We start from the raw sequence: 15,453 nt of genomic DNA on the forward strand, positions 1-15,453 counted from the left end.
GCTTTGTGTTTGTGTGCATGTTTCTTTGTTTTGAACTTTCTAATCTAGACAAGAAGGCTGGCTTCTCCTAGTGGTTTGCCCTCCAAGAACTAATCAGATCTGACCCCACCTAGGTTTTCAAGGTCAGCTACCCACTGCCACTTCGAAGCCTTAAGTGTGCATGTAGTATTTGTAACTTTTCAGAACATGAGCAAAGTCATTGTCAATGAGTACAACAAGGAAAATATGGAGAATGATTTAAATGGATGCATATAATCAGTAATGAGATTTTTTTTTGCAAAGGAACTATAATCGGCATTAGACAAGAAGTTGTATTAAATTATCTGCAGGGGAAGACTCTCAAAGGCCCTTTTTCAAAAAGCAACTGGACTTTATTTTTTCTCTTTAACATGTTTCGTTTCTCATCCAAGAAGCATCTTCAGTTCTGTAGGGGAAGAGGTGAGGCATTTGTGCATTTGAAACTGAACAAGAGAAAGGAGCATAGAATACACTCTGAAGCAATGCTACACTACTTCCAAAGTGCCAGGAAGATTTATGCACTAGTTTTGTTTACATTTTTGCTTCTTTAATCACTGCCATGACTAAGCTATGTTTGTAAGAACTCTAGAAACTTTCACAGGCAGAATTGGCTGTTACGGCCCACATCTGAGCAGTGAATGAGGTTAAAGAGTAATTAACAATGTGTTTTTTCATACTAGCTTGTGTTCGATTTTAAAAATAATACTGTTATCCCTATTTTCATTGGGATAATCTCTTTCTTTATAACAAAATCTGCCAAGATACCTGTGGCATCTTAAAAATTAAGACATTTCCTAAGGTTTGAGCCAGCACTTCCCATATATGAGAGCTGGTGTAAACTTGTACAGATTGCAGTCCATTAAGCATCCTAGGCCAGGCTGCAAAAATCTGAATAACCTGAAGATGGCAGCAAAGAAGTATTGAAGAGGTATCATTGCAGTCTTGATTGGTTGGTTGTTTAATGCGTTTATATGGTTCCCTCCATCTTAACCAAGAATCTCTAAATGGTTAACAAAACTTGTGATAAAATAACAGTGTTGTAAGAAAAACTGTAACTGATGTTCCTTGCAAAACTGTCTCACAACTCAGAGCAGAACAAGAATACTGGGCTCCACTATATTCCTGGCCCCACCATTTGAGGAAAAAGCCAGGTCTTCAACTGCTAGATGGGCAGAAGCTGGGACGAGTAACAGGCGCTCACTCTGTTACGCGGCACTCAGGATTTGGCGGGTCGAATCCCGAGTGCCGCGTAACAGAGTGAGCGCCTGTTACTCGTCCCAGCTTCTGCCCATCTAGCAGTTCGAAAGCACGTAAAAATGCAAGTAGAAAAATAGGGACCACTCCGGTGGGAAGGTAACAGCGTTCCATGCGCCTTTGGCGTCCAGTCATGCCGGCCACATGACCACGGAGACGTCCTCGGACAAGCGCTGGCTCTTCGGCTTTGAAACGGAGATGAGCACCGGCCCCTAGAGTCGGAAACAACTAACACGCATGTGCGGGGGAACCTTTACCTTTTACCTTTATAAAAGGCATAAGAAAGTATACAGTTTTAAGAAAAACTGTAACTGATGTTCCTTGCAAAACTGTCTCACAACTCAGAGCAGAACAAGAATACTGGGCTCCACTATATTCCTGGCCCCACCATTTGAGGAAAAAGCCAGGTCTTCAAGTGGTTCCAGAAAACCAATAGGTCAGGGCCATCTGAACCTTAGGAGAAAGTCATGGGAGAGAGTCGATACAACAGAAAAGAGTATGCTATCAAATCTATCTAAAATAGATTTATTGGTCTTGCAAAAGTCGGCAGCCAGTTTTTGTTTAAATTTTATTTAACTTCATAGTCCTTCAGTTGCCATTTGTAAAGATGCTTATGCCATGATGCATGCAGAGCCAGATTGTTGACTCACATGAAGTCCTCAAAAACGTTTGCTGGCAAGACAGAAGTTTCCATTTTGACATTAGCTCACATAAAGCAGAGTCTATTGTATCACATGAATGAGGCTATATTCTGAGCATGCATGCATGCATGCTTATTTAATGGAATAAAGGTGATGACATGAGGAGCATCCATCTCTTTTGCACAAAACCAGATGAGAGATGGTTTGAAGATTTAAACATATTAAATATAAATGGTGAGGTTCTGGAATAAGAGCTACATGGCTCAGAAAGCAGTGCTTGAATACAGCATAGCAAGGAAAGGAAGATTTGTTTTAGATGAGAAGTGAACATACATACATATATTATGCACTGCTGCCTTGTAGTTGTGAATCCCTGAAAAAAAGCAGAGCCTGCCCATCAAATCTTCTGAGTGACTGGAAACATGTAGGCCTTTTTATTTTCGTGCACTGTTACCTAACAGTAGGAATTCCACCTAGCTGCAGGAAACAAGGATGCAGGGCCTCTTTGTGGCTGGGTTTGCACATCACATTAAACCATGGTTTGTTTAACCATGGACCTATGTAATAACTTACAATTGGCTGAGCTCATAATCTGAGGTATTACAAATCACCATGATGCATTCAAGGGACATGGAGGGTCTAAGGAAAACAGATAACAATATGACTTAATATGATGGGTGAATTGGATCAGTTCTGTTAGAAAGGCCAACTTTTTTTTGTTCCCTCACTGTGTGAACTGTTTTTATCATATCTATGGACATTTTTAAAAAAAATTGCAGGCAGATTCTGTTTGTTTTCCTCTTCTCTTCTTCCCCTGTTCTGCTTTTTTTTATTGCCTCTTAGATTGTAAACCTGAGGGCAGAAATTCTCTCTTTTTATTGTTTGGTAAGCCCTTCTGTGAGCATTTTGTGCTGAAGAATGAGGTAAAAAATACTTTAAAAATACTTTTTGAGGGCATCTGCAGAAGCCTGTAATGTGGCTGGCAATAACCAGAAAAGAAAAGTTTCCCGAGGCATCTCGTGATGAAGTGCCTGAATAAATATCAAGTTAAAGCCAGTCTTTGCAGTAAAAACCTAGCTATAGTCTTGTTTTATGAAGATAAAATAAAAGGATTATAATAAGATAAATATAAACACTTTTCACAGCTTCTGGTGCAAGCTCTTCCAGAATATTGTAAAAAATATGGTGCAAGATACAGTATGCATTTCCTATAGCTTAGCATACCTATCCTTAGCATACCTTACATTGAGCCTAAAATTGTGTCATGTATGTTAACTTTTTCTGCCAATTACTACAGTGTTTAAACACATCAAGCCACAGTACTTGTTTGTGATGTTGAAATATTCTGCCAGAATAATGAGCTAGCACAGTTGGGAACCAAGCTACATTATACATTAGCAATGACTGCACAAAATGAAAGCACAAATGTTATGCCTCTTCAGCTGGTAAATGCTGGAAGATGAATTTTTGTTATGGTAAATGTTCCACCATAATAGTATAAACAGTGCACCAGGGAACAATGCAATTCACAAACTGCAACATTCCATCATTCATCAGGTTGTTCTTAAGTGTCCTAACAGAGAGAGGACCTCTGGATGCAGCCTGGACCACCAAATGATGCAAAATACAGTGAAAACATAACAACCCTTTCATAACCAAAGAACTGTAATAGGCACCAAAATTCTGTATAGATTGCAACCTAGCAACTGGTGCTATGAATCTAGACAAAATGCTTATTTATCATCTCCAAGTTAGGGGGAGTTATCTGGTTATCTGAAGGGAAATGGTGTCAATATGGTTGATTTTCCTTATCTGATCCAAACATGAGGGTAGGCAGTTAACAATTAAATGTCTATATAGAGGGAGTGAACAAAAGGCTAGATAAGGGTTAATAAGTGAAACTTCATGGAACAAGATGAGATGATGGTGAAAGTTCAAATGATCAGGGATGTAATGGTTAACCTGTGTAAGATAGGGAAGGGGAGAAAATGTGTTAGCATGCATTGGAATGCAAACAGATGCACAAGCCAAAACTTATCATTTCAAATCCACACTGTTGGAATTTTGTATGTAGCTTAACATGTTTAAGTGTGTTAGCAAAATATTTATACAAAAATGTCAATATTCATCAAGCTAAGTAAAATGTATTAGGAAAAATTGCCAAAAGACACAAGATGAATGTGTATGTTTTGAGAAATATGCACCAAAACTATATTCCAACTTTAAAAAATAACCTTACGTTCAAGCAGAAAAATGACAAAGCTGAGAAAATGTAGATATAAAGATTTTAAAAAATGAGTAAACTATGAGAAATAGACATAAGACATATGCAGCCAGAATTTTTCCAGAGTCTTGAAAACTGGTTGGTCAGGAGAAAAGTTCTTTGCTCTTTTATCACACCATAACTCATAATGGGCATTATATCTGAAAATGTATTTTCCATCGTTTGAAGTCATTCTGTTAAATCTTTCTTGGGCACATCTCCAGGTGTCTCTGTGTCACTTCCAACATGGAGTAGATAATGACAAGGGGGGGGGGGGAAGCCTTACTAGTTGCAATATCCTTTTTCTTGGACACCCTCCTCAAAGATGTCCAGTGATGTCACCATTGCTTTTCATCAGGTGTCTCTCAAAACTTTTTTCTCCAAACATTTGTCTCATCCTCTCAGTCCCTGGTCCTTTTAAAGACACCTTTTATAAGTTGATGGTCTCCAGATGGGAAGAAATTCAGTTTCCGGTGTTCTCAGCCAGCAAAGCCAAAGGTCACACATTAGCTGGAAATTCAGAGAGCTAAAATCCCAAGACTGTTGGGAGACACAAAGCTAAAGATGGCTATATCTAAGGGTTCTATTTTCAATGCTGCCTTTAATCTGTTGCCACAACCATTTTTCCATAAGATCACTGCATATAACTTTATCCACTGAATAGATGCAGAACTTTTTAAGACTGAGAAGTCTAGAAGCAACATTTTCATCTGAACAATAGCCAAACCCCTCTACATTTTGCACTCTTCTGTGTCGTACTCATTTTTTTTCTCCTTTCTTTTTTGCTCATTTAATAGTTCAGTAATTGGGACTGTGTGAAGAAATGTGAGATACTGAAATAACAAATGTCACTAAGTGTTGAGTCTTTGCTTTGCTGTCTTGAATTAAAAATATTGATCCAACCAGAGGCACTGGGAGGGGAGGGGGAAATCAACAAAATTAAGAAGGTGGGTGCAACCATGCCCATCCCTTTCCACATGTGTTGTGCATGCAACATAAAAGGAGGTGTGGCTTCAGTCATGTATTTGCTGCCTCTATCTTGACCTCTTTGGCACTGCTATCCTGCAGTCCTCCTGCATCCATTGAGTTATTTCAAATATTAAATTTCAGATTGGACCCCCCCCCTTATGTCCTCCAACCCAAATGCATGAATGATCTAAAAGAATTATACTGGTAGTTCTGCAAGATATGTAAAAGATTCAAAATGTTTCCCATATATAATATTAGAAAATCTTCAGAACTGTGGAGAAATCCAAGTTTGCTAGAGAAGAAACATAACTGAGAACATGTACAACATATATGCTTAATTTGTATCTGTACAAACCTATCTCACTTTATGGAGTCATTTAAGCTTAAACTGTCTAGAATGGGGCCCCAAATCTATATTTCAATATTGGAGCAGGGGAATAAACACTTTAAGTCAAAATACATTTGCCTTAGGGCATGTACAAAGTGCTTTTCATTATCCATTAAAAACGTTTGGTATGAAGAGAACAGCTACTCATTTGTTTGGTTTGGCCTCCTGGCATTTTGGTTTTCCAGTTTTTTCTAAGCACGAACTTTCTTGTTCTCTTCCAATCCTAAAGCTAGGAAGGATTCTTTGAGTTCAATATCTGGGAATTTTAGCAGAACTGTGGATGTTTTTCTCAACCGTTCTAAGCATGGATATATAGAGATGCTTCTGTTTCAAAAGCTGTTCTCCCTCACACTGAGGCTAGCTTATGTACAACTGCTTTCCTCTGGTATTAATAACAAGTTTCATTCTCCAGCAATAAAATCTTATTGCTGATTTCACGTTAAGTAAATTGTATAGTGACAAAGTCAGGAAGGAATAACAACCAAAGTCACTGTAGCTTTGAAGAAGTTTTGCAAGACCATATCTTATTTGTATGTTGGCTTGGTTTGACAAGTATAGATTTTACCACCACTGCTTGTTCTTCAACATCTTGTTCTTCCTACATGGAGTCAAGGAATGTGTCTCCTCACAGTCTTATTCCAATCTCTCATTTATTTCCTAATGTGTCTTTATTAGAACTGCTGCCTTATTTCAATTGTTGATACCTAGGGAAGAAGAAGGCTGCTTCAAGCAGATGGGTTTTGATGTCCTGAAAAGTCATGACACAGCAATGTATACAATACATCTTTGTATATGTCTGAGGCAGTACATCTATGCAGTTAGAAAGATGGTTAACTGAAAGGTTATTATTCTTTAGGGCACTTTTCCCATTGTGCCATGTTTCAAATGTGTTGATTTTCAATTTCCATAATCCCCACCCACTGAGGCCGCAAATCTGTCTAATAGATTTGCTATCTAGAATGATACCTAATATTTAGCTCCATGATAGAGCCAATTAACTGAGGGAAGGCTCCATTTCATGTTAGCCTTTGTTAATAAAATGCTTTGGGAGATCTTTGTTAAGATACTATTAAAGATATCATCCTAAATTTTCCTCATTTAAAAACAAAAAAGAAAACCTGAACAATTGATCTAAATTTTTGTTGTTGCTTCTCTCCCAATAAACAGATCCTCCAATTTGTCATAGGCTTTCCCCCCCCCCTTGACTCAAGATTTAAAATGGAGTCATTTATTATCTGATTAATATCATAATCACAGAATTTTGCACGATGGTGAGAATGTCAATCAATCTTCATAATTAAAGTAGTAAATATTGTATAACATTTCAGCAGGATTATATTTTGGACAGGTAATCAAGAATGTCCTCAGCAGAAATAAAAGCCACAGGTTCTCTTTGCTTCCTAGTACAAAGATCAACCACACCAAACTAGCAACAGTATCATACTAAGTTGTCCTCTTGTGAATTGTTTGACTGGCCACTGCTCAGCTGTCCAAGGATACAATAGGAAAGGGAGGTATCCTAAACTTTTTGGGGGGAGCGCTGGTTTGGGAAGGCTGCTTTAAAGCATTCACACTTATAGGATACTTTCCTTTTTAAACAAATCTTTTCTTTGTTCATTGCTTCTCAGGACTTGCCATTAAATGCAAACACACACACACACACATTTATGAGAATAAACAATCACTGAAGAAGGTTGTGGGATCAAAATGTTTGATGATGAATTCTCTTCCTCATGTTTTTCAGAAAGAGTCACACAATCCAATAATCTGATTATTTATATTCAGATACTATCTTCACATTCTTAAAGACAAATAATTATTTTACTTCACTCTGATCATCTGGTATTTGCCACACTGATGTTAAAAGTCATTTTTCATTGCCTCCTTTACTAGTATTCTTAAATTAATAAGTATGTGACCGGGGCATATGCAGAAGAGTCAAAAAAGTCAAGATGGCAGCTACAACCATGTAATCAAAGCCCTGCCCTGTTTTTACATGTGTTGCTACTACTGAATAGCCACAGACACCATCTTGGGTATTTTTAATTCCTGTGGACACCCTGGTATCACAAATAGTATAATGCAAAATCTACCATAACATAAGAACCAAGAATATCCCTTTTAAGTGTGAGAAAAAGTAAGTGCTAGAAAGGCCAAATGTTTTTGACAGCCAATGGCCCTGAAGCTGCAGACTCCAGTTTCTGACACGTTTGTTTCTTTAGCCTAATTTTCAATCTGCAGAAATGAAAACTATCCATTCTTCACATTCGCTGTACTTTTAACATCCTGTCCTGCTCAATAATCATTTTGGGAAAGCAGAGATTGTTGCATTCTGCCTCTCATCCTGCCTTTGGCCATTTTCAACTTTCTATTTAATTTCCTAAATTGATTTTATCAGCAAGACAAATCTTAATTCCTTAATCCCTTTAAAAAACCTATCCAAAATGTGTGCCTTTTTCGCAGCAGCTTTCAATAAGTTATTATCCTATCTACTAATAATCGCTGTATTGCAATATTATCTTCATAAGTGGTCTGAAAATTATCATAAAGTAGTTGGAGGGCAGGGAGTGTTCTTTTGGGGAAAATAACGTCAACAAGTGAAAGATACATCATGTGTGGATCTGGGCTATTATAACATGCAGATTGGGATGAACTGATGCTATTTATTTGTAATCTTACTTTTTATGTTTTATATTCTTGCAAAGTTCCTCACAACAGGTTGGAAAAGTAGGCTATTTTATTTTGAAGAGAAGAGAAGAGAAGAGAAGAGAAGAGAAGAGAAGAGAAGAGAAGAGAAGAGAAGAGAAGAGAACAGAACAGAACAGAACAGAACAGAACAGAACAGACTAGAACTGGAAGGAACCTTGGAGGTCTTCTAGTCCAGCCCCTCACTTAAGCAGAAGAACCTATACCATCTCAGACAAGTGACTGTCTAGCCTCTTCTTAAAAATCTCCAGTATTGGAGCGCTCACCACTTCTGGAGGCAAGCTGTTCCACTGGTTAATTGTCCTCACTGTCAGGAAGTTTCTCCTTAATTCCAGGTTGCTTCTCTTTTTTGATCAGCTTCCAACCATTGTTTCTTGTCCTGCCTTCTGGTGCTTTGAAGAATAGTTTGACCCCCTCTTCTCTGTGGCAGCCCCTCAAATACTGGAATACTGTTATCATGTCTCCCCTATTTCTGCTTTTCTTCAGACTAGCCAAACCCAAGTCCCACAGCTGTTCTTCGTATGTTTTAGTCATAGGGGTAACTTCTATTTTGTTTTAATATTTAAAACCAAATAAAAACAGATACTCCTTGACTTACAATAGTTTATTTAGTGACTGTTCAAAGTTACAACCTCACTGAAAAAAAGGACTTATGACTGTTTTTCACACTCACAACTGTTGCAGCATCCCCATGGTCACATGATTAAAATTCAGACACTTGGCAACTGATTCATATTTATGACGGTCGCAGTGTCCCGGAGTCATGCAATCACCTTTTGCGACCTTCTCACAAGGAAAGTCAATGGCGAAGCCTGATTCATTTAACAACTGTGTCACTACCTTAACTGCAATGATTCACATAACAAATGTGGCAAGAAAGATTGTAAAATGGGGTAAAATCCACTTAACAAAGGTCTCACTTAGCAACAGAAATTTTGGGCTCAGTTGTGGTCATAAGTTGAGGACTACCTGTATGTCATTTCAATATTTAAATGACATGGGTGGTTTTTTTGTTTCTGTAGGGTATGAGATTCTCAGTTTGAAAAACTTCTAAGAAACGTACAAGATTATGGAAGTAAAATAGAAAAAAATAAAAGAGGAAATAAGAACACGGAGATACACACACCAAACCAAGGACAACCAATTTCCTAGCTTTTGACCCACCAGCAGGGGTCTTCAAACTTGGTCCTTTTGTGACTTGTGGACTTCAACTCCCAGAATTCCTCAGCCAGGCATGCTGGCTGAGGAATTCTGGGAGTTGAAGTCCACAAGTTATGAAAGGGCCAAGTTTGAAGACCCCTACACTAAGGGAACCAATTCTAGCTGCAATATCCTATAGCACAGTAAGAGCAGGACAATCAGGTTTTCTGAATGACAACAGTGTCTAAAGTCTCCTTGTCTACAAGCTTAATGAGAGTTTTCCCTTAACCCCTTCCTGATCTGAGCATATTCAGTTTGAAATAAAGTTTTGAAACAAGGACAGTTTCCCACCTACCATCCAAATTACAGAATCTAAGAAATCGTACTTAAGCAGCTTATTCCCCATTAAATACATTTCTTCTTTTACACTTATCAAACACAGCCATGCAAGCTGGAACTTCTGGAGTTTGATTTAGTCATTCCATTTTCCAAAGAACATTGCCAGAAAAATTATTTTTAAAAGCGGTGAGTTCATGCTTATCTGATTATTCTCTGGCCTTCACTGCTTCACTTCATCCAGCTTCATTTTTCTTGAAATGTTAAGGCAGCACTTCCCAAACTTTTCCTTCATTATCCAAAGCTGTTTATCAGGAAGTCCTTTTCACCCCATGTAGGTGAATTTAAAATCAATTGAAATTTCCCTGTTGTGATTGGGTTTGCAAGTCAGCTAAAGACATAGCATTTCTACTCAATTTAGGGTAATTTACCCAGGTTTTTTTTTTTTTTTTGAGAGGGACACGGTGGCTCAGTGGGTTAGGACACTGAGCTTGTTGATCAGATGGTCAGCAGTTTGGCGGGTCGAATCCCGAGTGCCGGAGAGTGAGCGCCTGTTACTCGTCCCAGCTTCTGCCAACCTAGCAGTTTGAAAGCACGTAAAAATGCAAGTAGAAAAATAGGGACCACTACGGTGGGAAGGTAACAGCTTTCCGTGCGCCTTTGGCATCTAGTCATGCCAGCCACATGACCACAGAGACGAACTTGGACAAGCGCTGGCTCTTCGGCTTTGAAACAGAGATGAGCACCGGCCCCTAGAGATGGAAACGACTAGCACGCATGTGCTGGGGAACCTTTACCTTTACCTTTTTTACCCAGGTTTAGGTGTTAAGGGATAGTTTCACAGCTAATGCCAGGAAGGCTTTTTAGTTTAGAGACTAGACTAGTCTAGTCTTCATAAAGTGCAAAGGCCCACTTTAACTCTCCTGCAGCTTTGCAAATTTCAGACTGCACAGTTATGAGAGAGTGTTCCATAGTGCCCTTCTCTCCTGCAAAGTATGGCTTCATTATTTGACTTGTCCTATAAGAGTTCCCAGGTTGAATCTGAGACATTTTCAGTTCCAGCTATTAAGTTGATCCATTTCCCCTCTCCTCCACTTCAAGCAAGGTGGTAGCGCTACTGCCAGTAAAGGTTGTGTTGTTATTCCCATTACATCTCAGTGCAACCCCATTAGCTATTCTGTGCACTGCCAGATCAGTAGAAGCACAATTGTTTGAGGACACAGCAGCAGGGATATGACTTTTGAGTAGCCTGGTGCTGGCAGGGGCAGTCTGTGTTGTGGCAACCACTGGAAAAAACATCTAAAACAAATCAGCTACCCAGAAAAACAAAAAAAGATAAGAATCATATATCTTCCCCTTAAATAAAATATGTATTTAATTAAATTAAATTAAGTGAGAAAGAATGCTTTACCACAATGAAGAAAGAAAAGGCATTTGTCCCATTGGTACCAATTGTGGTTGATAATAATAATAATAATAATAATAATAATAATAATAATAATAATAATAATAATAATAATAATAATAATAATAATAATAATGATGATGATGATGATGATGATGATGTTGGAAGGGATCTTGGAGATCATCTAGTCCAATTCCCTGCTCAGGCAGGAAACCCTATACCATTTCAGACAAATGGCTGACCAATCTCTTCTTAAAAATTTCCAGTGTTGGAGCATTCACAGCATTCACAGTAACTTGAACTTACTTACTTATGCAACAAGGCAAGATTGAAGGCCAACAACAGTCAGATACAATGGCTCTGCTAGAACAAATTCTAACTAAAGTAGCGTTTCTCAACCTTCTCAGCCATTTTAAGATGTGCAGACTTCAACTTCTAGAATTCCCCAGAGAATTCAATTCCCTTGGGAATTGAACTCCAGACATCCTAAAATGGCCAACATTAAGAAACACTGTACCAAAGGAACAGCATGAAGGCAGAAGACAAAGCAGTTAGGGAATGGGTTCAGATTAGATATGGGTTTTAAAAATAATAATAGTAATACTAACCCTACTATTCTGGTAATATAATTCTATGAATGCTATATTTTTTGAATACCATGAAATCTTATGACTTTGAAACTAAATTGCATACTTTTGTGTATTCTATATAATACTAATAATCATATAATAATTTTTCCTACATTTCATCTCCCCCAATTAAAAACATTAATTATAGACATCAGGAAAAAAAGTATTATATACATATAGGTGTTCATCTGAAAAGAGAAAATAATCAAACACAGGCAAGTACTGAATCTAAGAAAATGCTACATCCCCTACATTTTTGTCCCATAGAAATAAGTAAGCTAAATTAAATTCTCCTTTGCAAGATTCTTAGACCACTAATGTATATAGGTAATCTTTCACTTACAACCACAATTGGTACCAGAATTTTGATCACATGACGGTGTGGATGCTGTGACAATTGTAAGTGCAAGGATTCGTTGTAACTCACTTTTTTCATGCCATTGTAACATCGAATGGTGGCTAAATGAATGGCTGCAAATTGAGAACTACCTCTATAATTTCTGGGTAGATGATGGTTCTGTTAGTAGGAATGTTGGGCATAGGTGTAATCAGACAATTAAAGGTCCACCTATTCTTACATGCATGTGATGTGTGCTTAAAAGGGATGGGCTGTCATTGCCCTGTGGCAATCATTTTGATGCTGTTGACAGCCCCCCATCCCATGGGTGCCCCCAGTATCATAGCTAATGGAGGAAAATTATATACTGCATTTTTTCCATTATATAATGCAAGTGCAGCACAATTCATTGAAACACCTAGGAAAACTATGATACATATAGTTTATTACACAAAGCACAGAGAGTCTAAATTGTAGACAATACCATATCCATCACTAACAAGATTATGACCCCAAGCTGCTGATCTCCAGTGATTTTGCTTTTAAGGCCCATTTTCTGTCATCATTTTCATCACTGCATCTAGGTAGCAAATTGATCCATTGAAAATGAGATACAATTTCTAAAGTGCTTTTAGCCAGGTCCTTCCAATGATGTTCTGGTAATTTTAGTGAACAGAATACGTTTATTGGTCTGAAGAAGCAGATCTCTATGACAAAAGAAAGCCTGCGATTAAAGCCTGAGATTAAAGATTTTCATAATTTTCCCATGCCCAAAATAGAAGTGCCCTCTTGTTGAAACAGCATTATGGGTGGAGCAGAGTGCAGCCTTTGCCAAGGATTTGTAGATTTGTAGATTCAGAGCCCCCCAAAACAGAGATGATCCAGAAATGGTGAGCTGTCAGCTAGCAACCACTTTAAATGTGGGGACAGACTTCTACTTGTGTCTGAGGTCCTTATGCCTCCTTTAGTCATAACCAAGAATGTCTGAGTATTGTTTGAACTCTCGGATGAGCGCAGCCTCTGTATTCAACATGTGATTAGTGATAAATCTATGTATATTTACCATGGAAGCAGTCAGTGCTATGTAATCAGCTAAATGTAAATGAATTGATTGTGTGTTTTGAGTAATTCTGAATGTCTCATATTACGCAATGAACCAGTGCTGCCATTAATTCATATTATTGGCCCAGCTATTCAATGGCTGGGAAAGATCTTTCCTTCGCCTGTTATTCTCTCCACACAGCCAGCTACCTGCAAACTGGAGATGCTAGGAATTGAACCTGCACTGAGGATTTGAGAAAGAGGAAGGCAATAATTCACCCATTTGCAAGCAGCGAGGTCTGAAAAGCTTGCTTACTCTGAAACTCCCTGCTGGCCTGAGGAATCTTTAAGTCCCAATTCATGCCTTTTTAAGAAAAGAAGAAAAAGAAATGCAACTCTCCTCCTTACCTCCTTTTTTCCCCTCCCTCATACCAATCCTAAACCTATTTTTGCTGGGACTCTTTTGAAGAGTAAATGATAATGTCCTTATATTTGGAAGAGGTGTTACCGTATAACGCAAGCGCTAAATGCCTTGAAATGAAGGCATTTAGGTACAACTAGCTGAACTTTTAGGTACATAAGCCCTCTGCCTCTGCATCGCTGGAGAAGGCTCACATCTGGAGTTGCAATTTGCAAAGCTACAGCCCAATTAATTCATCTTTTCAAATCTCGCAGCTTCAGCGATCACACAGAGCTTGCCAATTCCTATGTGGCAGTCTCTGAAAAGTGCAGAAACCAGGGTGACTCCTCCCTTGGGGAAAAGGTCTCTGGCCGGACCCCATCACACCGGCCTCTTGGGACACAAGGACAGCAGCCGCCCCCCACCACCACCACCCAGCACCACCATCCCCCGCTGGTTCCCAGCTTGGTGCCGAGAACTCGAGCAACAACAGTCGCAAGACTTTGGCGCGGCGCAGGACCCCTTACCCCTTCTCCCTCGCCATCCCCCATCACTTTGTAGCTCTTCCCCAATTGTAAATGCTGCCATGGTTACCGGGGGGAAAAATGCTCAAATAAATACATCAAGACCCGGGCACAAGCCGCGCCGCCGCCCCCCCACACACACACTCCATCTCTTCTTCCTCCCCACCAGCAGCCTCCACTCGGCCAATCTCTCCGCAAACTCGGCCGACGCTTCCACACCTCCGCGGACTCTTCCCCCCCCCCGTCCACGCTCTCCCGCGCAGCATCTGCTTCTGCAGTGAGGCAGCCGCGCGAATCGCCAGCCCCTCGCGGGCACCGGGCACCGGGCTCCGGGTGCCCAGGGGGAAAGCCACACTTACGAGAAGGGGGACGGTCCTCTCTTCTTTGTGGAGCTCGACTTTGCCGGAGCTTCTCTGCCCACTCTTAACGCCGCCGCCGCCGCCGCCGCTGCTGGGAGACCGGCTGGACGCGGCGGAATGAGGCTTGCTGTCCTGCCACAAGTAATAGAAAGTGCCTAGGATCCAGGCTACGGTCAGGATCGCAATGGCATTAGCCCGGATCCGCCTCATTGCGGGACCTCCGGGCTGCCTGGGAGCTCCGAATCAGCTGTAAAGAGGTTCAGTTCTTGGAGAGACGAGAGAGAGAGGAGAGAGAGAGCAATGGGGAAATGGTGAGACCCGATTCTCTCTCCGCCTCTGTTTGGTTGGCTTGTGCGTTCCCAGCTGTTTGTTCGAGCTCTTGTCTCCCGGCTCAGTCCCGCAGAGCGAAAAGAGAGCGAGAGAGACCGAGGAAGACCGAGAGGAAGAGAGAGGGAGGCAGGTCTTCCGGGTCCTAACGCCTTCGATGAGACCTCCCAAGATATGCTCACCCTTGGACTAACTAACCCATCCAGCCAAGACAAGTGTCGCGCTTGCAGGAGCCAATCTGGGTCGGTCACCGGGACCGGTGTCTCGCTTCCTCGCAGCCCTAGCGCTCAAACAAGCAGGGACGGTTGTGTGTATTGCCTTCCTGTTTTTTCCCCCTGTTGGGGGCAATGTAGAGGATGAGAAGGCTGGATATTTCACCTCACACGGCTTTTTGAAAAGAATTGGTGGTGGGGGGGGGCGTTGTGTTGTGATGCCACCCTAAAATTTTCCTTAAAGCAGCAGCAAGTCGTTTATTCGCTGTTAAAGGCTGCCGTGGAAAGTCATCTCCCACGCTCTGGCGCTGCTGCTGCTGGTGGTGGGCTCATTCATAAAACCAGCATTGTAATTTGCACACAACTGATATAAAATGTGTTGGGAGCCAAGATGCAGTCCCGATCATCATGGGCAATGGGACAAACCAGATGGAAGCTATGAATTCCCTAGAGAAAGAGGAAAAAGCTGACTTTGTAATAATGCCGCTTGGGGGTGTGTGTGAA

General features: G+C 40.3%; 1 protein-coding gene across 1 annotated transcript in view; it reads right to left on the reverse strand.

The window, feature by feature from the left end:
- The window catches only part of GALNT16 (polypeptide N-acetylgalactosaminyltransferase 16), a 213,218-nt gene extending 198,411 nt beyond the window's left edge, over positions 1–14,807 (reverse strand). The window contains exon 1 of the mRNA XM_081317852.1: positions 14,411–14,807. Coding sequence (XP_081173978.1) covers positions 14,411–14,620 — 210 coding nt within the window. The 5' untranslated portion in view covers positions 14,621–14,807. The remainder of the gene's footprint in view (positions 1–14,410) is intronic.
- Between the last annotated feature and the right edge of the window lie 646 nt (positions 14,808–15,453).

The sequence above is a fragment of the Vipera berus genome (assembly GCF_964194415.1).
Source record: "Vipera berus genome assembly, chromosome: 1".
In the NCBI taxonomy this organism is placed as follows: Eukaryota; Metazoa; Chordata; class Lepidosauria; order Squamata; family Viperidae; genus Vipera; species Vipera berus.